Source organism: Galeopterus variegatus, unplaced genomic scaffold (assembly GCF_000696425.1).
Source record: "Galeopterus variegatus unplaced genomic scaffold, G_variegatus-3.0.2 Scaffold485, whole genome shotgun sequence".
NCBI classification, from domain to species: domain Eukaryota; kingdom Metazoa; phylum Chordata; class Mammalia; order Dermoptera; family Cynocephalidae; genus Galeopterus; species Galeopterus variegatus.
Genome location: NW_007726596.1, coordinates 297314 through 314699, shown reverse-complemented (window position 1 = coordinate 314699; position 17386 = coordinate 297314). Strand labels below are relative to the sequence as shown.

Here is a 17386-nt window from a genome sequence, read left to right as displayed (position 1 = left end):
CCATAAAATTTGGCTGAGTTGTCAGCCTGGCAACTCCTACCAGTAATACACTGGGTGGGTATGTTAGCAACTTATAGTAGCAGGAGAGGTTTTTTTGGTGTGTGCTTATTTCTGGGTTTCTCTTGGCTGCATGCATAAGGAACCTTTTTAAATAACCAAACAGTAAAAAGTTAAATATCTTCATTTTTATGAACAAAGCAGAATTTGATTTCTGCAAGAATAAAGGGTGATAATGGTAAAACTATAGTTTGCTGTGGTAACCACAGTTTGCTTAGGTAACGATTTAAGAAAATCTGGTCTAATCTAAATGGCTTTGTGGTTTAATATATGTTAGTTAGGAAACTGGGTGTGTAGACGCTCACAGCGTCTTCATTTTTTTTCAGAGGTACAGACAAAGAAAGTTCGAAAAGTTCCTCCAGGTTTACCATCTTCAGTAAGTACTGCTTGTTTCTGCTTTGTATATTGTTTATTTTGTTCTGTTTTGTATTGATGCAAAGAAGATAGAAGGAAATGAGGTTCTCTGTGCCCAGAGCAGTGTGTTTATCTAGAATGTGGATGGGGTAGGAATGACCTGCGCATCCAGCCACCTGACCCCACGTTGGAGTGATTAATTGCACATCCTGGAAACCTGGGTGGTGATGTTGATATTCAGCAGGTTAAGCTCGGAAAAGAGCCTTGAAAATGTGCCTGGAGTTTGAGAAGTTTTACCTGTACAGGGCTTTCAAGAGAATGAGTATTAGTTTCGTGTGTTGGTTAAATTCTTTGTCGGTATTATGATGATTTATGGATTTGCATGCGAAAAGAGATTTGTGGAGAGGATTTAGGAAAAATTTACATGGGTTTCAGCCCAGAGTGCAGGGAGAATGTCTCTATTTTCTAGAGGGGTTGCTGAATAAAGGCTGCAGAGGTAGCTGCATCAATAGCCATTTGTGTCTGTAATACCAGGTGACTACTTGAAGAATCCAGATGTAACCAAAAGCATTCTGGGTCTTTTCAGTAGCTGCAGCTATATGCAGGAGTTGCTGAGGCCCTGCCAGTCCCCAACACAGCAAAAGTTGGTCTTGATCACAACTAAATACATGATGTCTTATTTTGAATTCTTACATATATTTTCAAATTTGAGTTCCTAGATAATTTCATTTTGTTGAGGACTCGTCTATCTCTAGTAATTTTTTCTTTACATAAAACAAAAATAATGACTTTCTCCCTTCTTTCTTTATTTCGTCCTTCCTTCTTCCTTTTTTCCATTCTTCCTTCCTGTGATATATATATAGAGAAAGTTTTAATTCTGTGGGGTACTAGTTTTCTTCAAAAAGAATGCTAATGATCCAAACTATAAGTTCTTATATATTAAAATAGAATTATGTTTAGTTTTCTGAAAATTTATTACCAGTTCATGCTCATATATTAGTCTTATTTCATTTTTAATAAATTAGATGAATAATTGGTTTTCCAAATGAACTAAGATTAGATTAATACAAACACCTGTGCATTTGACTTGATTTCAGTTTTAAAAATTATTAAACAAATGTATCAAAATAAGTCTTATCGGAAAAAAAGCAAATTTTGTATGTTGATTACTACAGACTTGGTAATGTTGAAGAAACGTCACAAAATTATCCATAAATATGGAAAAATATTGTGTAAATAAAACTGCCAATGGCATATAAAATAGTGATTTTGGACTTTCAGTAAGTCACTTAAAATGTACTGAATTCTTTATTCTTTGGATTTCTGTGTTGTACTGAAATTGAATTATATCTTCAGATGTTTTTATGAATGTATTTTAAGCTTGAAGTTAGTGGTGGATTTAATGTAGATGAAACTTTAGCTTTTAATAGCTTTTATGACAACTTCAAATGATATAGTCCTCACAGCTGTTGACTTTTCAGCATGCCTGAACCTAAGACAGACAATATTAAATACATTAAGTGGACCTTTGAATGTTCTGAAAAGATAGATAATCTATGCTATAAAAGCCCTGAAAAACTTAAAGCTATCGTACCCTATTTATGCCTCATATTAAAATTAACTTAATTTTTTCCAATTCTAAAATTATGTAGAAATCTACACAATTTATAAGGAGTACCGTTGGTGTGGCATTAAATGTTATCTATATGTTTAATCATTGTCAACAACTTCTCATAGTTTATTGTAAATTTTTAAGTATTTCCCTATAGGTAACTGGCCCCTGTAGAACATTTTAGTAGTACAGTTTTTTATTTGCTATTAAGATCATTTATGTTTTGCTCGTATGTTGTGATATGTTCAGAAATATAAAAGTGATCTTTCCTTTATTTCCCATAAATAAAACTCAGGAATTGGAAATTTGGTTCGTATTATTTAATGTTTGGCTTTTGTTGGTCAGTTTAGGTTTTACTCTTCTTAGAGAATTTATCTTGGCTAAATGTTTTAAATGGTCCTTATGGAACATTTCAGTAAATAGTCTTTTTTTTGAAAGACAAGAAGGAGGAGACTTCAATTAAAAATGGAAATTTTCTTTTTTTGAGCAAGAAGAAGATACTTTGGGTAATTTTAGAATCCAATCATCTATTCATTACTTTAAAAATATCTTAGATCTTTTAATATTGATTTAACTTAGTTTATATTAGCTTTGCTGAATGTATTGATTGCTTATTACTTATAACAAGATCCACACCTTACCACCACACAAAATATACATTTTAACTCGATTCCACAAAACACTCTATATTAGATACTCTAACACTTTTGCCCCAGTAGATCTATGTTTCTGTAATTTTAGACCTCTGCCAGGTTTATTCTCTTTTTAAGCTCAAATAAAATTATGAATATTTATTCAATAAGAGATACTTCTAAAACTTGTTTCAATATGTATGAGTATTTGTATAACAGATACGAAAAGATTGGGGATAATAAAAGGTTTCTTTTGGAGTGATTATGACTAGATAAAGACATTTATGTGTTTTCTTCGATACATATTTACCATGATAAATAGTAATAAATCTGTCACAATCTGTTGTGTCAAGTCACTTTTTCCCCCCTTTCGAGATAAGCCCTCTCTCTTCTGAAGATCAAACAAAGAACATTTAAACTGTGACATTCCCTAATCAGATATTATTTGTGACACCACTGTGGTACAGAGGCTGGACTCCTTTGCCGCCAGTAGACTGAATCTTCCCAGGCTATCAGGAGAGCGAGGGGATTGCTTGGCCCTGTTTTGGAAACACTGCAGCATCTGTGGGAGAGAGAAAACATAAGCCTGGCCCGACATCATGCCATGGATCTGGCAGGATGCATGAATGTGTGTTTGTGCTGTGTGCTGTATCCAGAGACCTCAAGTCACTGTAGAAGCATGACATAGGGATAGCATGGCAGAAGAACCCTCCAGCAGGGTCCACAGCTTAAGCCCCATGGGGAGAAGGAAGACTGTGCCTCTGGAGAACCCTGTACTTAGGGCTAGAGTGTTTTTTTTTTTTTTTTTTTTTTTAAGGAAAGACTGTGTGAAATGACTACCTTATTGCCCACAGGAGCCCTGGCTATAGAACATTTTTATGTTCTCTGTTCAAATTTTACTACGTTGCTTTTTTTAGTCACATCTCAATTTCTCGTAGCCCTCAATCCTGATGAGAATTTAGGAATAAAGTTTTGCGTTTTGTTGATGCCAGAATTTATTTTGCATGTGCAATCTCTCCAATCTACATGTGAACTTCTTATTTTGTTAGATGTCTGCATCTTGGTTTTCTATTTTAAATCGTATTTCATCTTAAATTTAATATTTTGCAACTTTATTGCTCTTTGCAGCAAATTTCTTGTCTTCATATAACCTGATAATCATACACTTGAATTATGAATTCATGCAGAGAAAAATGCACCACATTAAATCATAGTTTGGAAAAATGATTCATGATTCTTAGCAGAAATTAACATGAAGGTGTTAAAATCTAGAAAGTAGCAAAAATTTTTCATGTTATACTTTTTTAGGGTATTTTTATCAAACCCACAGAAAAACAAAACAAAACAAAGACATTGTCTTTTAGAAACTTTATTGTGCTCACCAATATGTAAACATATGAAACCTTGATATTCTTATAATTTGGAATATTTCAAAATTATGCACATTTTATCAGAAACTGTTAACAACTATAATCGTTCTGCTTCAAACATTGGTAGAATTTGTCTCCACTTATAATCTGACTTGAAACTTTAAGTAAGGCCTCGCCGTGACCCCGTTTGGGATCTCTTGAGCTTCAGAATTCTCTGGAAATATAGTTTTATCCTTAGAAATAGTTTATTACCCCTCTTATCTACAGTGATCTTTTCTCAAACTGCACCTTTCAGTAAAGTCTATTTCCTATGTTAAATTGCGGCTTATTGTGTTTTGTTGTTGTTATTGTTTTAAATTCAGAAGGATCTGGCAAGTTTTGTTTTGAGTGGTCAGAGATAATTTTGGATTCATGGATCCTACTGAAAATAATCTCTACTACCATAAAGATTCTAAACTAAGATTTGGACCCTCTGAGAAAATCTGAGACCTGAGTTAATCATTAGGTGGAATTGAAAATAGAAACTCAATTTGTATTAGATACCAGATTTACTAGTCTTCATAAGGGAAAAATTTGGAAATAAATTCTTTAAGTCTGGATTAGACTTTCCTTTACAGAAGAGATTATTAGGGGTATCAGGAAAAATGGGCAATGCTAATGACATTAATTGTCCTGTGTGTTTTCCTTTATATAAAAATATTTGAAGGTCTTAAACATGATATTTAATCCATACCTTAAGCTATTTTTTTGGGAGGGGGACACTTTTTTCCCCACATGCGCTTGAAGAAATCACAAACAATAGAAAAATTCACAAATTGTTTTTTTCCTAGTAGGGGCACAGAAATTATATGATTGAAAAACTCAATACTTAAGATACATAATTTACCCCATCACTTTTGAAAAAACTGATCATAAAAAAATCAGATTTTTTTTGTCAGCAAAATTTTAACTGGAGTAATAAAACAACTTTCTTTAAATGAAATTTATATTAAAATATTGTGTCTATCACAAGTGAACTAAGTGTCAGCCACCTGGGCTCTATCCTGTGTAGGAAAGTCTAGAAGTAGCAAATTGTGTGATAAGTTATAGAAGGAGAAGCCTCTTCAAGGTTCATTCCTGGAGAGATAGATACTTTGTGAAGAAGTAAACTGTAGGTGTTCCCCTCAGAATGTTAGGGTAGCTCACAATATTCAACTTTAAACTTACAGTCCATTTTCTAATTAAAGGTATTGAAATATGAGGTTGGGATATTAAAATTGTACTTATTTATTATGAAAATGTATAAGCCGGTAGGCGGTTAGGGATAGCAGAATTAAATCATCCCAAATAGGACAAAACTATTATTCATACAATTTACACAGTATATATAACATGCCTGGGGTACACCTTGGAAGCTGAGAAAATATTCATCACAAAGAAAATATTTTTAGTGCAGTTAATACTGAATTTGTTAAAGCAAAGGCTTCAAATTCAGCCTTCACATTGTTTCTTGGAAAACCAATCTCATCCTCTCCATTGCATATAAAGGCTATAGAGAATGATTTTTTTATGAATTGCTGGCATACTGAATTTGTTAAAGCAAAGGCTTCAAATTCAGCCTTCACATTGTTTCTTGGAAAACCAGTCTCATCCTCTCCATTGCATATAAAGGCTATAGAGAATGATTTTTTTATGAATTGCTGGCATATCAAACAAATATGGGAGGATCTTTATTTTCATTGGGGGTCCTTATTCCATTAAAAATATTTCAGAAAGTACACATGAGGCATGCAAATATGCCGTTAGACATTCTAATCTCCCAAAAATTTGCCAAAAGACTTTTGTATTTTTGTCTGATATTTTGGAGTAGTGAACTCCCCCTTCCACCATCCTCCTCTCTTCTCTGCCTTGAAGCTCACTCCTGCACCCCATAAAAAAGAAGGCTTCAGGCGTACATATCTTAAGTATAAAGAGACAAGAAATGTAAGAGAGAAAAACAAAAGTTAACTGGATGAACGGTTTGTGTATTTGTGTGCTGTTCCTGGATCATCTTTACAAATGAAAAGGTTGTATGCCTGAAACAGTCAAACAAAACACAACTGCTTCATGCCTTCCATTCCTGACCAGCAGGTCCAATTTTTGTATTCAGCAAGTTCTTCTAAGGTGATATGCGTGGCATATCTCCACATCTTCCCATTGTGTATTTTATTTTTAACCAGATTTTCAAAATACTATTTCACCTGCTAAGATTTATCAAGATGTATATTAAGATTTAAGTAACTGGAGCAATAGTATTTAATGTGAAACTGGACTCCTTTGTTGAGAAAGGAGAAATACGTTTCAGGGACCTGTTATTTTGAACCTTATTTTATCACTTTCACTGAAGAGTGTATTTGGTGTGAAGTCCTGGACTCTATCTGAGTGGTTTAATTACTGAGAAATCTAAGAAGCCACTGTAAGGCTACTTTACCTAGAGAGAATTGTGACAGGGCTTGTGTGTGCTGTATTTTGAAATTATACGACGTTGTTCCGTAGCATCTGGCTTAACTGTGAATTTATGTTTATGGAGTGATGTAGATGCTTGGCTTGATATTTGGTTGAATACATTTTTTTTATCTTCTAAAATTTCATTGGTTAAAACAGTTTTATTTTCTAATGTAGAGAAAATTGTTTTTTCTAATCACTGACAATTTCTGCATTTTCATGGTGGATTGTCCTGGTTTCAAACAGTTCTAAAGTTTTTGTTTGGAACTAACAGATCAGAGCCAAACTGGGAGGGGTAAATAAGAATTTCTCAAAAAATGTGGCAATAATCTTAAAAGAATAAAGACCCTCTTTAAAAATAGCGAAGTTGTATTTTCTTAAAGCAGAATAAATAATGTCAGGCTGTTGACAGACACCTGATTTGTTTTTGTTTGGTTGGGTTTTTTGTTTTGTTTTTTACATCAAATGCACTGAATTCCTAAATGCAACTGAATGTAAAGTTGCATTTCAAAGCAATGGCATGAGATTTTCAGCCTTGATCTGTCTCAACTGTCCAGGGTGTTTGTGTATATGAGTGTGCTCATTTTAAAGAAATAAGAGTTTTTATAAAAGGCAATGCAAATTTTGTAGTTTTAAATACCCAATTATTTTATCTCAAAACAGCAGCCTGTGAATGATTCCTCAACTGTCCAGGGTGTTTGTGTATATGAGTGTGCTCATTTTAAAGAAATAAGAGTTTTTATAAGAGGCAATGCAAATTTTGTAGTTTTAAATACCCAATTATTTTATCTCAAAACAGCAGCCTGTGAATGATTCCTCTTTTTTTTTTTAAGTTGCAGCTGCCTCATAGGTGTAGAGCTATTTGAGGAGTTTCAGGCTTTGCTTGAACATACACTCCCTCTTCAGAGAAGTTAAGGTAGTGCAGAAGAGTTCTGCATTTCCTCCAATTTCTGGATTGAAAGTAAGGATGACTTAAGTTTGAGGGAGATGTATAGATTTCAGTTCTGAGAGAATGCGAAAGTTATATTTTGCACATTTTCAGAATTATATTTAAGTGATTTAGCGACCCCCACTGTTCTCTCTCCAGTCTAATTTTGTCATCTGAGGAATTGATCATAAATATCCTGCTAGGGTTGAAACTTGATATGTAAGTGTCTGCTTCTAGAGTGATCAGAAGAGGATCTGTGTGTGCATTACATTTCCCTACATTTATTTTGATTCTTCAGTGGAGCACTCCTTAGAGAAGTGATCTTCACAGCAAACTGTAAAGAAAATTTCTTGGTGTGTTGCCGTATGTCAGCAGTGATTAAAGGTCATTTCCTTTGTGAAACATGGGCTCATATTAGAAAGACTTACATTTTCTCAAAAAAAATAGTCTTTGTGGTACATTTAATCATGAAAACTGGTGTCATTCCTCACACACATATACAAAAAACTGTCACTATTACCACTTGCTGTTACCATTTAGGGAATTTAGGAAAATGTTATTTTGGAGCAATTATTTTGATATCATTTGAGAAAGAGTACCTAACTGTCTACAGCGACCTCCTTCCTCCCAACCCATATCATTCTAAATATGCCTCCTGGATTATAGTTATAATAATATTGTAATGGCTTTCATTCTACCGATTGGCATAGTATATCATTATATCATTAGCTGCTATGAGAAAGCAGTTTCAAGTAGGTGGCTGATTCTTAGCGTTAATGTTTTCAAGTAACCCTGTTTGGGGAATTGGGTTGTTTCACAGGTGCTCAGGTATATTAACCGAGGTTACAATAATATTTTCTGCCTTACTCATTATGGAACAAACTTGAAGTACAAAATAATTCAATAATAAGTGGAGTATAAAAATTGGGGCTGTATCATAAGAAAGTTTAATAACTCGAGATGTTGAAAGATGAGATAAAAATAAAATTTGTCTAAGGATGTAGCCAACCCATTTCTCATTACTACTGAAGCTGAGATTTCAAAAGAATGTTTATGTCCTGATGATTCAGACTTGTTGAGTCAGTTTAATTTTTTTAAATCATTAAGCTAAATAGAAAATAAACCTATTTCTGTAACTATTGTACTATTTGAAAATATTGTCACATAATAAAAAGTTACAAATTCTTTTTATTTACTACTAAGGCATATGCTTCATGAGTACAATTTTACTGCCAAAAACTTGTGGGTTCCTCACATAGTATCTTTATATGAATTTTAATTTTAGAGGTGTACAGGACATTGGCACATACAATTTGTGGTTTAATTGATACAGCTGAGCAAGATAAAATAGAATTAGGCATATTGATTACGGGCAAATATAGTTGGGATTACAGTAGGCAATTATTTTACAAAAAAATGCTGTTTTGTTTTCTCTTTAATAAATTACATCCTCTCTATTAAGTGAAACCTACAGTAACAAGCTGGGAGCACCCAGGTGGGAGGGGGGAAAAAGCATTTTTCATAAGTTTTCATTTATTCACTCATTTCTTTCTTCATTTATACTTATTCAAAGCGTATTTTTCAACTGTACTAAAAACTAAGCACTCCATGTAACATAGAACGTGCTTTTCTCCTCAGTGTACCCTTTCTTAAATTGTGAAGCTTCACAACTGAGATTCTTCGTGTTTAATGAAATTTGCAGTGTTGTGTTACCATCATCCTAATTTGTGGGATTAGTCCGTCACATTTTAAATAGCATAAAGTCTGGCCTGCTAAGAAAGTCATGCATTCAAAAATAAAATCACCCACACCATGTAGCTGGTGGACTTTTTGTCCGTTAAGCTTATTATAGAGGCACTTATTCCCCTGACTCACTTGTCATCATATTGAAGAGGGTGAGGGACATGTTTTACCTACATTTTTTGTTTGTTTCATAGGAGCCGAACTCACTGCCTTATGCATATTACTTTGAAATATATCTCAAATGAATTAATATAGTAGTAAAAATGGCATAGTAGTGTGTAAATAACACTGTATTAGAAATAAAACGGCCTTCCTAATTTGATGTCCAGTATCTTCTACTTACTCACCCAGTGGCCTTGATTAGGTCACAACCCTGATTCTTTGTTTACAAAATAGGTATAAATAGTGCCTGCATAATAAGATGATATTGGTATACCAATAACTAACCCTTATCGTAGTGCTTATTCTGTGCCAGGCACTGTTCTAAGCACTTTGCATCTATTAAATCATTTAATCCTACAAAAATCCTGTAATGTGAGTGCTGTTGTTTATTTACAGATAAAGAAACTGAGACACAGAGAGGTGGAGAAATATGCTCAAGGTCATACAGCTAGTAAGTGGCAGAGCTGGGATTGAGATCTGTCTCCAAGGTTTCTGTGTTCTGAGCCATGATGCTATGCTGCCTGTAGCTCTTTAGAACGCTTTATGTAGACCAGAAAGCTCTCTACAACAGGGTGGATGTGAACTTAACAAGTATTTGACTATCTGGAGTAAATTACTATTCATAAGTTTCATTTCACTGTAACATAACCCTAAGTACCTCTATGTAGGGCACTGGTTATAATGTACAACTTCTGTCCAAGCAGATCAGCTAAAAAAGACAGGCAATCCAGGGGAGTGTTTCTGTAATAGAGACAGTATGATGTTGTGGTTAAAGCATGGATCTGATCAATTGGGAGGGGTTTAGCTGGCTGTGCTGTTTACTAGCTACATGGAATGCATGTATGTCATATTAATATTACATATCATTATTACATATAACAATAATAAATATTGGCAATGCTAGTATTAGCAACAAGGTAACTGACTTTCTTTTGGCACTTGAGAAAAAAGTTTGACATGGCAGCTTACTTGAGAATAGTTAGAACAGAAACTAAGACCAGGGTCTCAGTTACATGCAGAAGAATTTTACTTAACAGAGTTCACTTGCTTTTCCTGAAATTATGAAATTTTGCAAACACTTTATGTATCGCCTCATCCTGACAGTACCATCTCTTATCAAGCCAAGGCACCTATCAACCTTTTTAATCATTGGCCTTTTATTGCTCTAAAAAGTTTGTGTTAGAAGTGTGTAGTCCCTCTTTTCTCTTTTGAAGTGAGACACCAGGCCAAGATGCCCAGAGCTCCTCAAAATGTGATTCCCACTGCCAATAATCTGTCTATGCCTAAAACAGCCCTGCCTCTAAGTGATAAGGAGGTACAAGCATTTTCTTTCATACTGTATCGGTGGTATTCTGTAAGAGGCCAGAAGCAGGTCCTCCTGAGTGATGCACATGGCCACCTTTGTTGAGCTGGCTCTGGTTCACCCGAAAAGTGAAGCGGAGGCCTGGGGTTTTAACTTCATCTGGCAAGATCTTGAAGATGTGTGGACTAGATGTTTCATAGTCCTGGGTGGTAGTTTGTTTCTCTTATAAAGTAAAACAGAGTTCAACTTGTTTAGGACCGTTTAGGTAAATTTCTAACATTAAACAGGAATATTTGTACAGGTGTTTGAAGGTAAAGTCAAAGAATTGCTGGATTCTGGCCTTTGACGCATTGTAACGTATCTTTTCTCAGGGCCATTGTTGAATTCATAAAAGAAAAGGCATTTTTGCTTGTCAGCTATGGGAAACTTAAATTTTATAAGGGCTGATGATTTAACTCTCTTGCATTTAAAGGAAAAAGAAAAACATCTGCCAGTGGTTGGAGTTGGGGGTGGTAGGAGCGTGGTCTGGACGGTACACGATGGATATCTTTTCCCAGCCAATTTTAATTTGCAGAGAAACCAGACACCAAGTTAGAGTCCTTAAAACATCTGCCAGTGGTTGGAGTTGGGGGTGGTAGGAGCGTGGTCTGGACGGTACACGATGAATATCTTTTCCCAGCCAATTTTAATTTGCAGAGAAACCAGACACCAAGTTAGAGTCCTCAGGAAAGGTCCCTTTTGGCTGGTGTCCCCAAGCAGGGGCTTCTGCTTTGGTTCACGGAGATAGAGTCGTTCTCTGGGAAGCTCGACAGATCCGATTTAGCCACCCCCTCATTGGTAGTCATTGCCACCTTGTGGATTACAAAGGATATTGGTTTTCATCAGACTTCCATTTCAGTTGGGCTTTTTATGGCAAGTACACGTTGGCAGTGGATTGCTGTGTTCCTCACCAAAAGGATCCTCGTTTGTTCAGCAACACCTCACTTTTCCACTCACAGTTCATTTATGATTCTGATGAGAGTGTTTTTTCAGGAAACACACATTTCACTTTTTGACCTAGGAGCATCTGTTAGAATTTTTTTTTTTAATACTACTTTGGCATTCTGAAAGTGTTAATGTCTTTCATATCTGTTTAATGCTATTTAGGGATATTTATGATCACCTCTTGGTTACTCAGGGTAAAGTGTGTCGCAATTTTTTTTAAACAGACAGGAAAGCATTCACATGAGGAAACAGATTGCTTTAAACATGTGCTTCCTGTGACAGTAAAAAGAACAAATTAGATTTAACACTGTGTAATGAATGCATAAATGTGTACATTTAAGCTTTTAAAAGCTTTATGTTCAGTTCTGGTCACAACAAAAATTGAGTCACCTGTAAAAATTAAAGATGCCTCAGGTCCTTTCATACTCCTGAAATGCCCAGCAATTGCAGTCCTCACCTGATGATGCCTCATTGGAATCATATAAAGCATGGTCTGTTAATGCTGGAGAGAACTAGAACTTTACAAGGCACATTCAGAGGTTAAACCAGGTTAGAGTCTGATTCTGTGCATTTAGCAAAGAAATCAAAATGTATTGGGAAGGGGGAGGATTTTACTGTCATCTTCCTCTCTCTCTAAGAATCAGTGAAAAAATTCATTCTTCTGAACCCCAAATATTCCATCTTTCATAAGAGAAAAAGAAAATCTGCTGTTTACTTACTAGCATTTACTACAATTTAATTATATAAGAAAAAGACTCCTTTTCTTATGTAATTCAGTTTGCACTTATGTATGCTGGCTGGCAGGGAGTGAATAGAATCTGAGTTAATATTTCCAGTTAGACGCGAGTGTTGAATTGGAGGCATGAATCCTCTCCCCTGTCTGAGCCCTGCGGACGATGCCTTTCTGTCCCCAGTGCTTTGAAAGCTAAGGATTTTGTGGCATACTCACCATGTCTCTGGCCGAGCAAGGCCAGGACAGAGTCCCTCAGGGAGGGCACGTAGTTTGGGGACATCTGACTCTCTTCTATTACATACTGAGGTACTAATATCAAAACAGACTGCTTGTCATCGCACGGTGGGGCGGTGCTTTTTTTGGCTGCCGTGGTCGAAATGAAATGGGCAAGCTGTAGTCCGCTTGGCATCGGAATGGGCTAAGGGAAGCTGGGAAATCAGAGTCAGACTGTGAATGCAAGTCACAGCCAATGGTTAACTTCCTTTTTGTGTGTCACTTGGCAGCGATGAGACTGATGGCGATTTTTTTTTTTTAACGTGGGTGAGAGTTCAGTGCCCTGGGAAGAGCCGTAGACGGGTTAACTTCCTTTTTGTGTGTCACTTGGCAGCGATGAGACTGATGGCGATTTTTTTTTTTTTAACGTGGGTGAGAGTTCAGTGCCCTGGGAAGAGCCGTAGACACTGTTATTATGCTTCCTTCTACAGTTGACTTGTGTTGATTTCTGGAGGCCACTGCAGCTGTTTCACGGGCCAGCTCCAGGAGCTGTGTACATGGCTGTCAGACTTCGGATGAAAAAGGAATCAAATGAGAGGTGATCCACACAAAATCTTGCTGCTGATTGCTAGGCAGTCATAGGAAAATCAGATACTTGCGGAAGGCAGTACTGCCAAAGGATAATGTAATGCACTTGATGGATACTCCCTTGTGTACAGACACCCAAAGATATTTTTAAATCATCATCACTCTAAACCCTCATCTCACATAAAGGATTCAAATCAATTTTGGACTGTCTGGAAAATGTAGGGCTAAAATAGCCAGATTGAATTCAGATAAAATTACCTTCTGCTTTTTTGGGAGGTTGTTGCTTTTTGGTGAGCCACATTATTTTCTTTGAAGATTCATTTGGAAGAGAGTTGGGGAGAATTTCTAGCCTCTCCCAAGATTTTCCTCCCATTTCTCTGTTTGCAAAAGAGCTGTTCTCCAAAGGCGAAAAGAGCGAGTTGCCATCTTGAGGAGTGAACTGTGTGTTTAGTGAACACCAAATGGTCTCAAAGTTACCCAAGAATTTTCAATATATCTGGTTGCTTTCAAATACTATTTATCCCCCTCAAAACTCCTAACCATTTGTGCAAAATATCAATAAGATGACCAACTTCTGACAACCCCAAAAGCAGGGAAGGAAGCTTTGAAATAGAATACCATTTGTCTGGTAATTAGAGTGTATCTCTTAAGAGTTCGAGAGAATTCTGATTAACCTTTCTGTTCCCACATTCTCACATAAAATTAGCACACCTTTTAAATTATTATCTAGTATTTAAACACATATTTTTGAGCCATCTTTAATGCAACAGGTTCTGGAGACACTAAAAGTGTGTTATAGGTTTCTAAAAAACTTCATTTTCCTTACATTTTAAATGTTCTGTTTGTGCAAAATTTCGAGAATCACCATAAGGGCTTCTTTGCATTTTTAATTTAGTAACTAACATATGAATAAATTTGCATATTAATTAGTTGCAGATTAAATCATGCATACATAATTGCCTCCTTACTGTGTTTAATGTTTGTCAAAATCTCCAGCCTGGTTTGATGGATGTCGTATGAAAGATTACAATTTGATGTACCCTTGGAAGTATTTACACCAATAATGCAAGATTCTTAATAGCAGAATTCTCTAGTTATATACAGTTACTAATAAACATGTAAGATAGGTACATGTCCCTTGGACTAAAATTTTTTTCTTTGCACCAAATCATTTACTATTCATAATCATTAATGCATCTCCTAATTATACAGCATATGTCTGTTAACCCTTTCATTGCCAGTCTTCAAGTGGGAGCTCCTTTCTTTTTCTTGCCCCCTAAAGAAAGCAAATTATTTGATAGTATCCTGAAATTACTCTATTGCCTTTTACTTATTTCTCTGCTAGTTTATGGACACACCTCCTTTGCCATTTATTTTAACACGCCATTGAGAATTATATAATCACTTTGTATTTTCTACTTAAAGATCAAGAAATGACCCATGTGCACACACTTGGTAGCTGATGGGCTTTTTGCCTCTCTTTTACCAATGCTGAAAAGAATTCAGGTAGTTCAGATATTTTGAATTAAATGGTAAAAAGTATATATGTGTATACATAAAAGCACATGCATCTACTCTATTTAAGATGTTAATTGTAGGATAAGTAAAATTATTTAAATTGCATTTTATTCCATTTTGCATATTCTAATACATTTAATGTATTATCGAATATAGGATGGATGTGATTTTTTGTGTGTGCTAGGACTGAGATCTCTGCAGTAGAAACTGACTAGAGAATGGATGCTCCTGATTTGCTATAGTTTAAAAATGCCAATAAGTGGTCTTTTAAATTAATTTCTGAGGTTTGGATTTTTTATGTTTTATTTTATTCCTGTAAAAAGTAGACCAACTGCTTTTTTTTCTATTTTGATGTCTAAGCTGCTTATCACACTGTATTACCCTGCATTAATGAGTATTCCTACTGTGCAAAATTCTATCAAAAATGATGGTGTGAATGTCATTTTTAATTGGAAGTTTATACAGTCAAATTTATAGTACACAACAAAAAATATGTATGTAGTTCTGCTCCAAGCCTTTTTTAGGCTTTTGATCTTTTTGGTTTAAGTATACATTTTTATCAATCTACAAATATTACTCAATTTGTATTAGCACCATTGTTAGGGGGAGAGGGAAATTAAGGTACAGAGTAATTATAATATCTTTTAATTACAAGAGGAACAAGTGTAGGAATTACCAAGAATAAATTTTCAGTGATCCCTTTTAAACATGAAAACTTACTGATCAATTTTGTATGTTCCACATGTCATAATATCTAATTTCTGTTTTATTGTTGGATGCCTTGCATTTATATGACTAGTAAAAAGACAAAGGTTGAAATGAGTCAAAAGCGTGAACAGCTATTTCCTTTATTTGATACTTACATAGGAGAAATAAAACCTCCTGGTCACCGACCTCAGGAACATTTTTTCTAATCACAAAGCACAATGAACTATGTATTGATTTAGCAGAACATTCTTTTGCAGCATACACTATTGCACTAAATTATTTAGCAATGTGAAAAATGAAATGAAAGCTTCAAAACTTATAAAAGGAAGCAAACAGACTCGAAACATATTTATCCACAGCCATTGTGCCTAGGTAATTCAGGGCATATGGTATGTAAATGATGTTTGGAGATCCTTGCCAAATCTACACACGACGGGATAAATTAAGGACAGGTTTCCCTGGGTGTAAGTCCCATGACTGTGGCTGGGACACTCTCTGCCTGGATGTGTGTGTCTTTCAGCAAGAGTGTCACTAGCATTCAGTGGCCAAATCTAGTCCTCAGCAGCCTTCTAAGGCATTATTTGTAATTCCCAAGAATTAATTTGATGATTAAATTTAAAATATAGTACCGATTAACCAAACTTTCCCCTTGCTCCCACATTTGAAAAGTAAGATCTGAATAATTCATTAGTATATTTTCGGATATCAAGCCATTTAAAATGGGTATCTTGGACAGTAGAAATTGAGTGTGTCTTAGTCACTGAAGAAAGGTATTACTAAGTAGTCACTTTTCTCTAGGTTAGGATTAAAATATTTTCTAGAACAGACAGGGAATTATTTTGGTTCCAAGTTAGCCCACATGTAATTTATTAATTCAACATAATAACTCAAACTCCTGGTATCATTTATTTTATTTTTGAATTATTATTTTGAAGTATACACTTCATTTATAGAAAGGTGAAAGCACTATCCCCTTATTCCACTTAAAACTCATTGTAAGTAGGCAAGAAGTTATGCTAGTTCCTTTTTTTTTTTGTCTTTTTCGCGACCGGTAAGGGGATCGCAACCCTTGGCGTGGTATCGCCCGCACTGCGCTCAGCCAGTGAGCGCACCAGCCAGTCCTATATAGGATCCGAACCCGCGGCGGGAGCGTGGCTGTGCTCCCAGCGCCGCAGTCTTCCGAGTGCGCCACAGGGCCGGCCCACTAGTTCCTTTTTTTGAAAGGAATTTCTTTTCTAAGCTGGGGGGGTCATAGCCCATAGTTTTTAATGCTTTCAATTAAGGTCCATTTTGATTTTTCTTGGAACCATGTACTGGAGGAATTTAGTTAGAAACCATGGCAGGTCCTTTTCTCCTCTGATAATTTATAGGAATATACCTACGTAGTACATTCACTATGAAGACTCAATTATGAATATGAGACTTATGACAAGATGTTATTTATGAAAGTTACTTCAGGACATTTTAAGGCATGCAGAGTATGGTTTAGGATGTTTTATTGTTTTTCTATACATTTACTAAACAAAACTTTTTTTTTTAAAGATAATTCTCTCACTAGTATGGTTTTATTTGAATTAGCAGTTTAGGCTCTGTCCCTACTATTATTGTTTCATTTGGGGAACACAAAGAACATGTTAGTTACTGTTCAGAAAATGAAATTAGGCTCAGTCCTTGTTCATTGCTGTGTAAATTGGGTAAAATCAGAGAAAAAAAAAACCCTTGAAATCAAGGTAAATCAGTATGAATTGACACAGATCCAGCTTAAAATTTATGAAAGTGGTCGTGGTTCCGGAGGATTTCATATAGTTAAGATGTAGCCCCTAGTTTGTGAACTCCAGGTGAAGTTCTGAGCTGGTTATTCTGAGACCATCCCTTGGTTTATTGAAGCTACTTTGCACAGCTGTGCTTTAAACTCAGCAACAGAGAGCAAAAACAATATTCACTGGAAAATAAAGCTTGATCTGCCTTTCAAGTTTACTGGGAACTTACAGCCTTGAAAACCACAAAAAGGATAATCA

At 35.4% G+C, this 17386-nt stretch overlaps 1 protein-coding gene across 14 annotated transcripts in view; it reads left to right on the top strand.

Annotated features, from left to right (window-relative positions):
- TCF4 (transcription factor 4) overlaps positions 1 to 17386 on the top strand; it is a 366059-nt gene that overhangs the window by 239918 nt on the left and 108755 nt on the right. For all 14 annotated transcript variants that reach the window (XM_008569245.1, XM_008569246.1, XM_008569249.1 and 11 more), the window contains one exon: positions 384 to 433. In XM_008569245.1, the coding sequence (XP_008567467.1) occupies positions 384 to 433 (50 nt within the window). The remainder of the gene's footprint in view (positions 1 to 383; positions 434 to 17386) is intronic.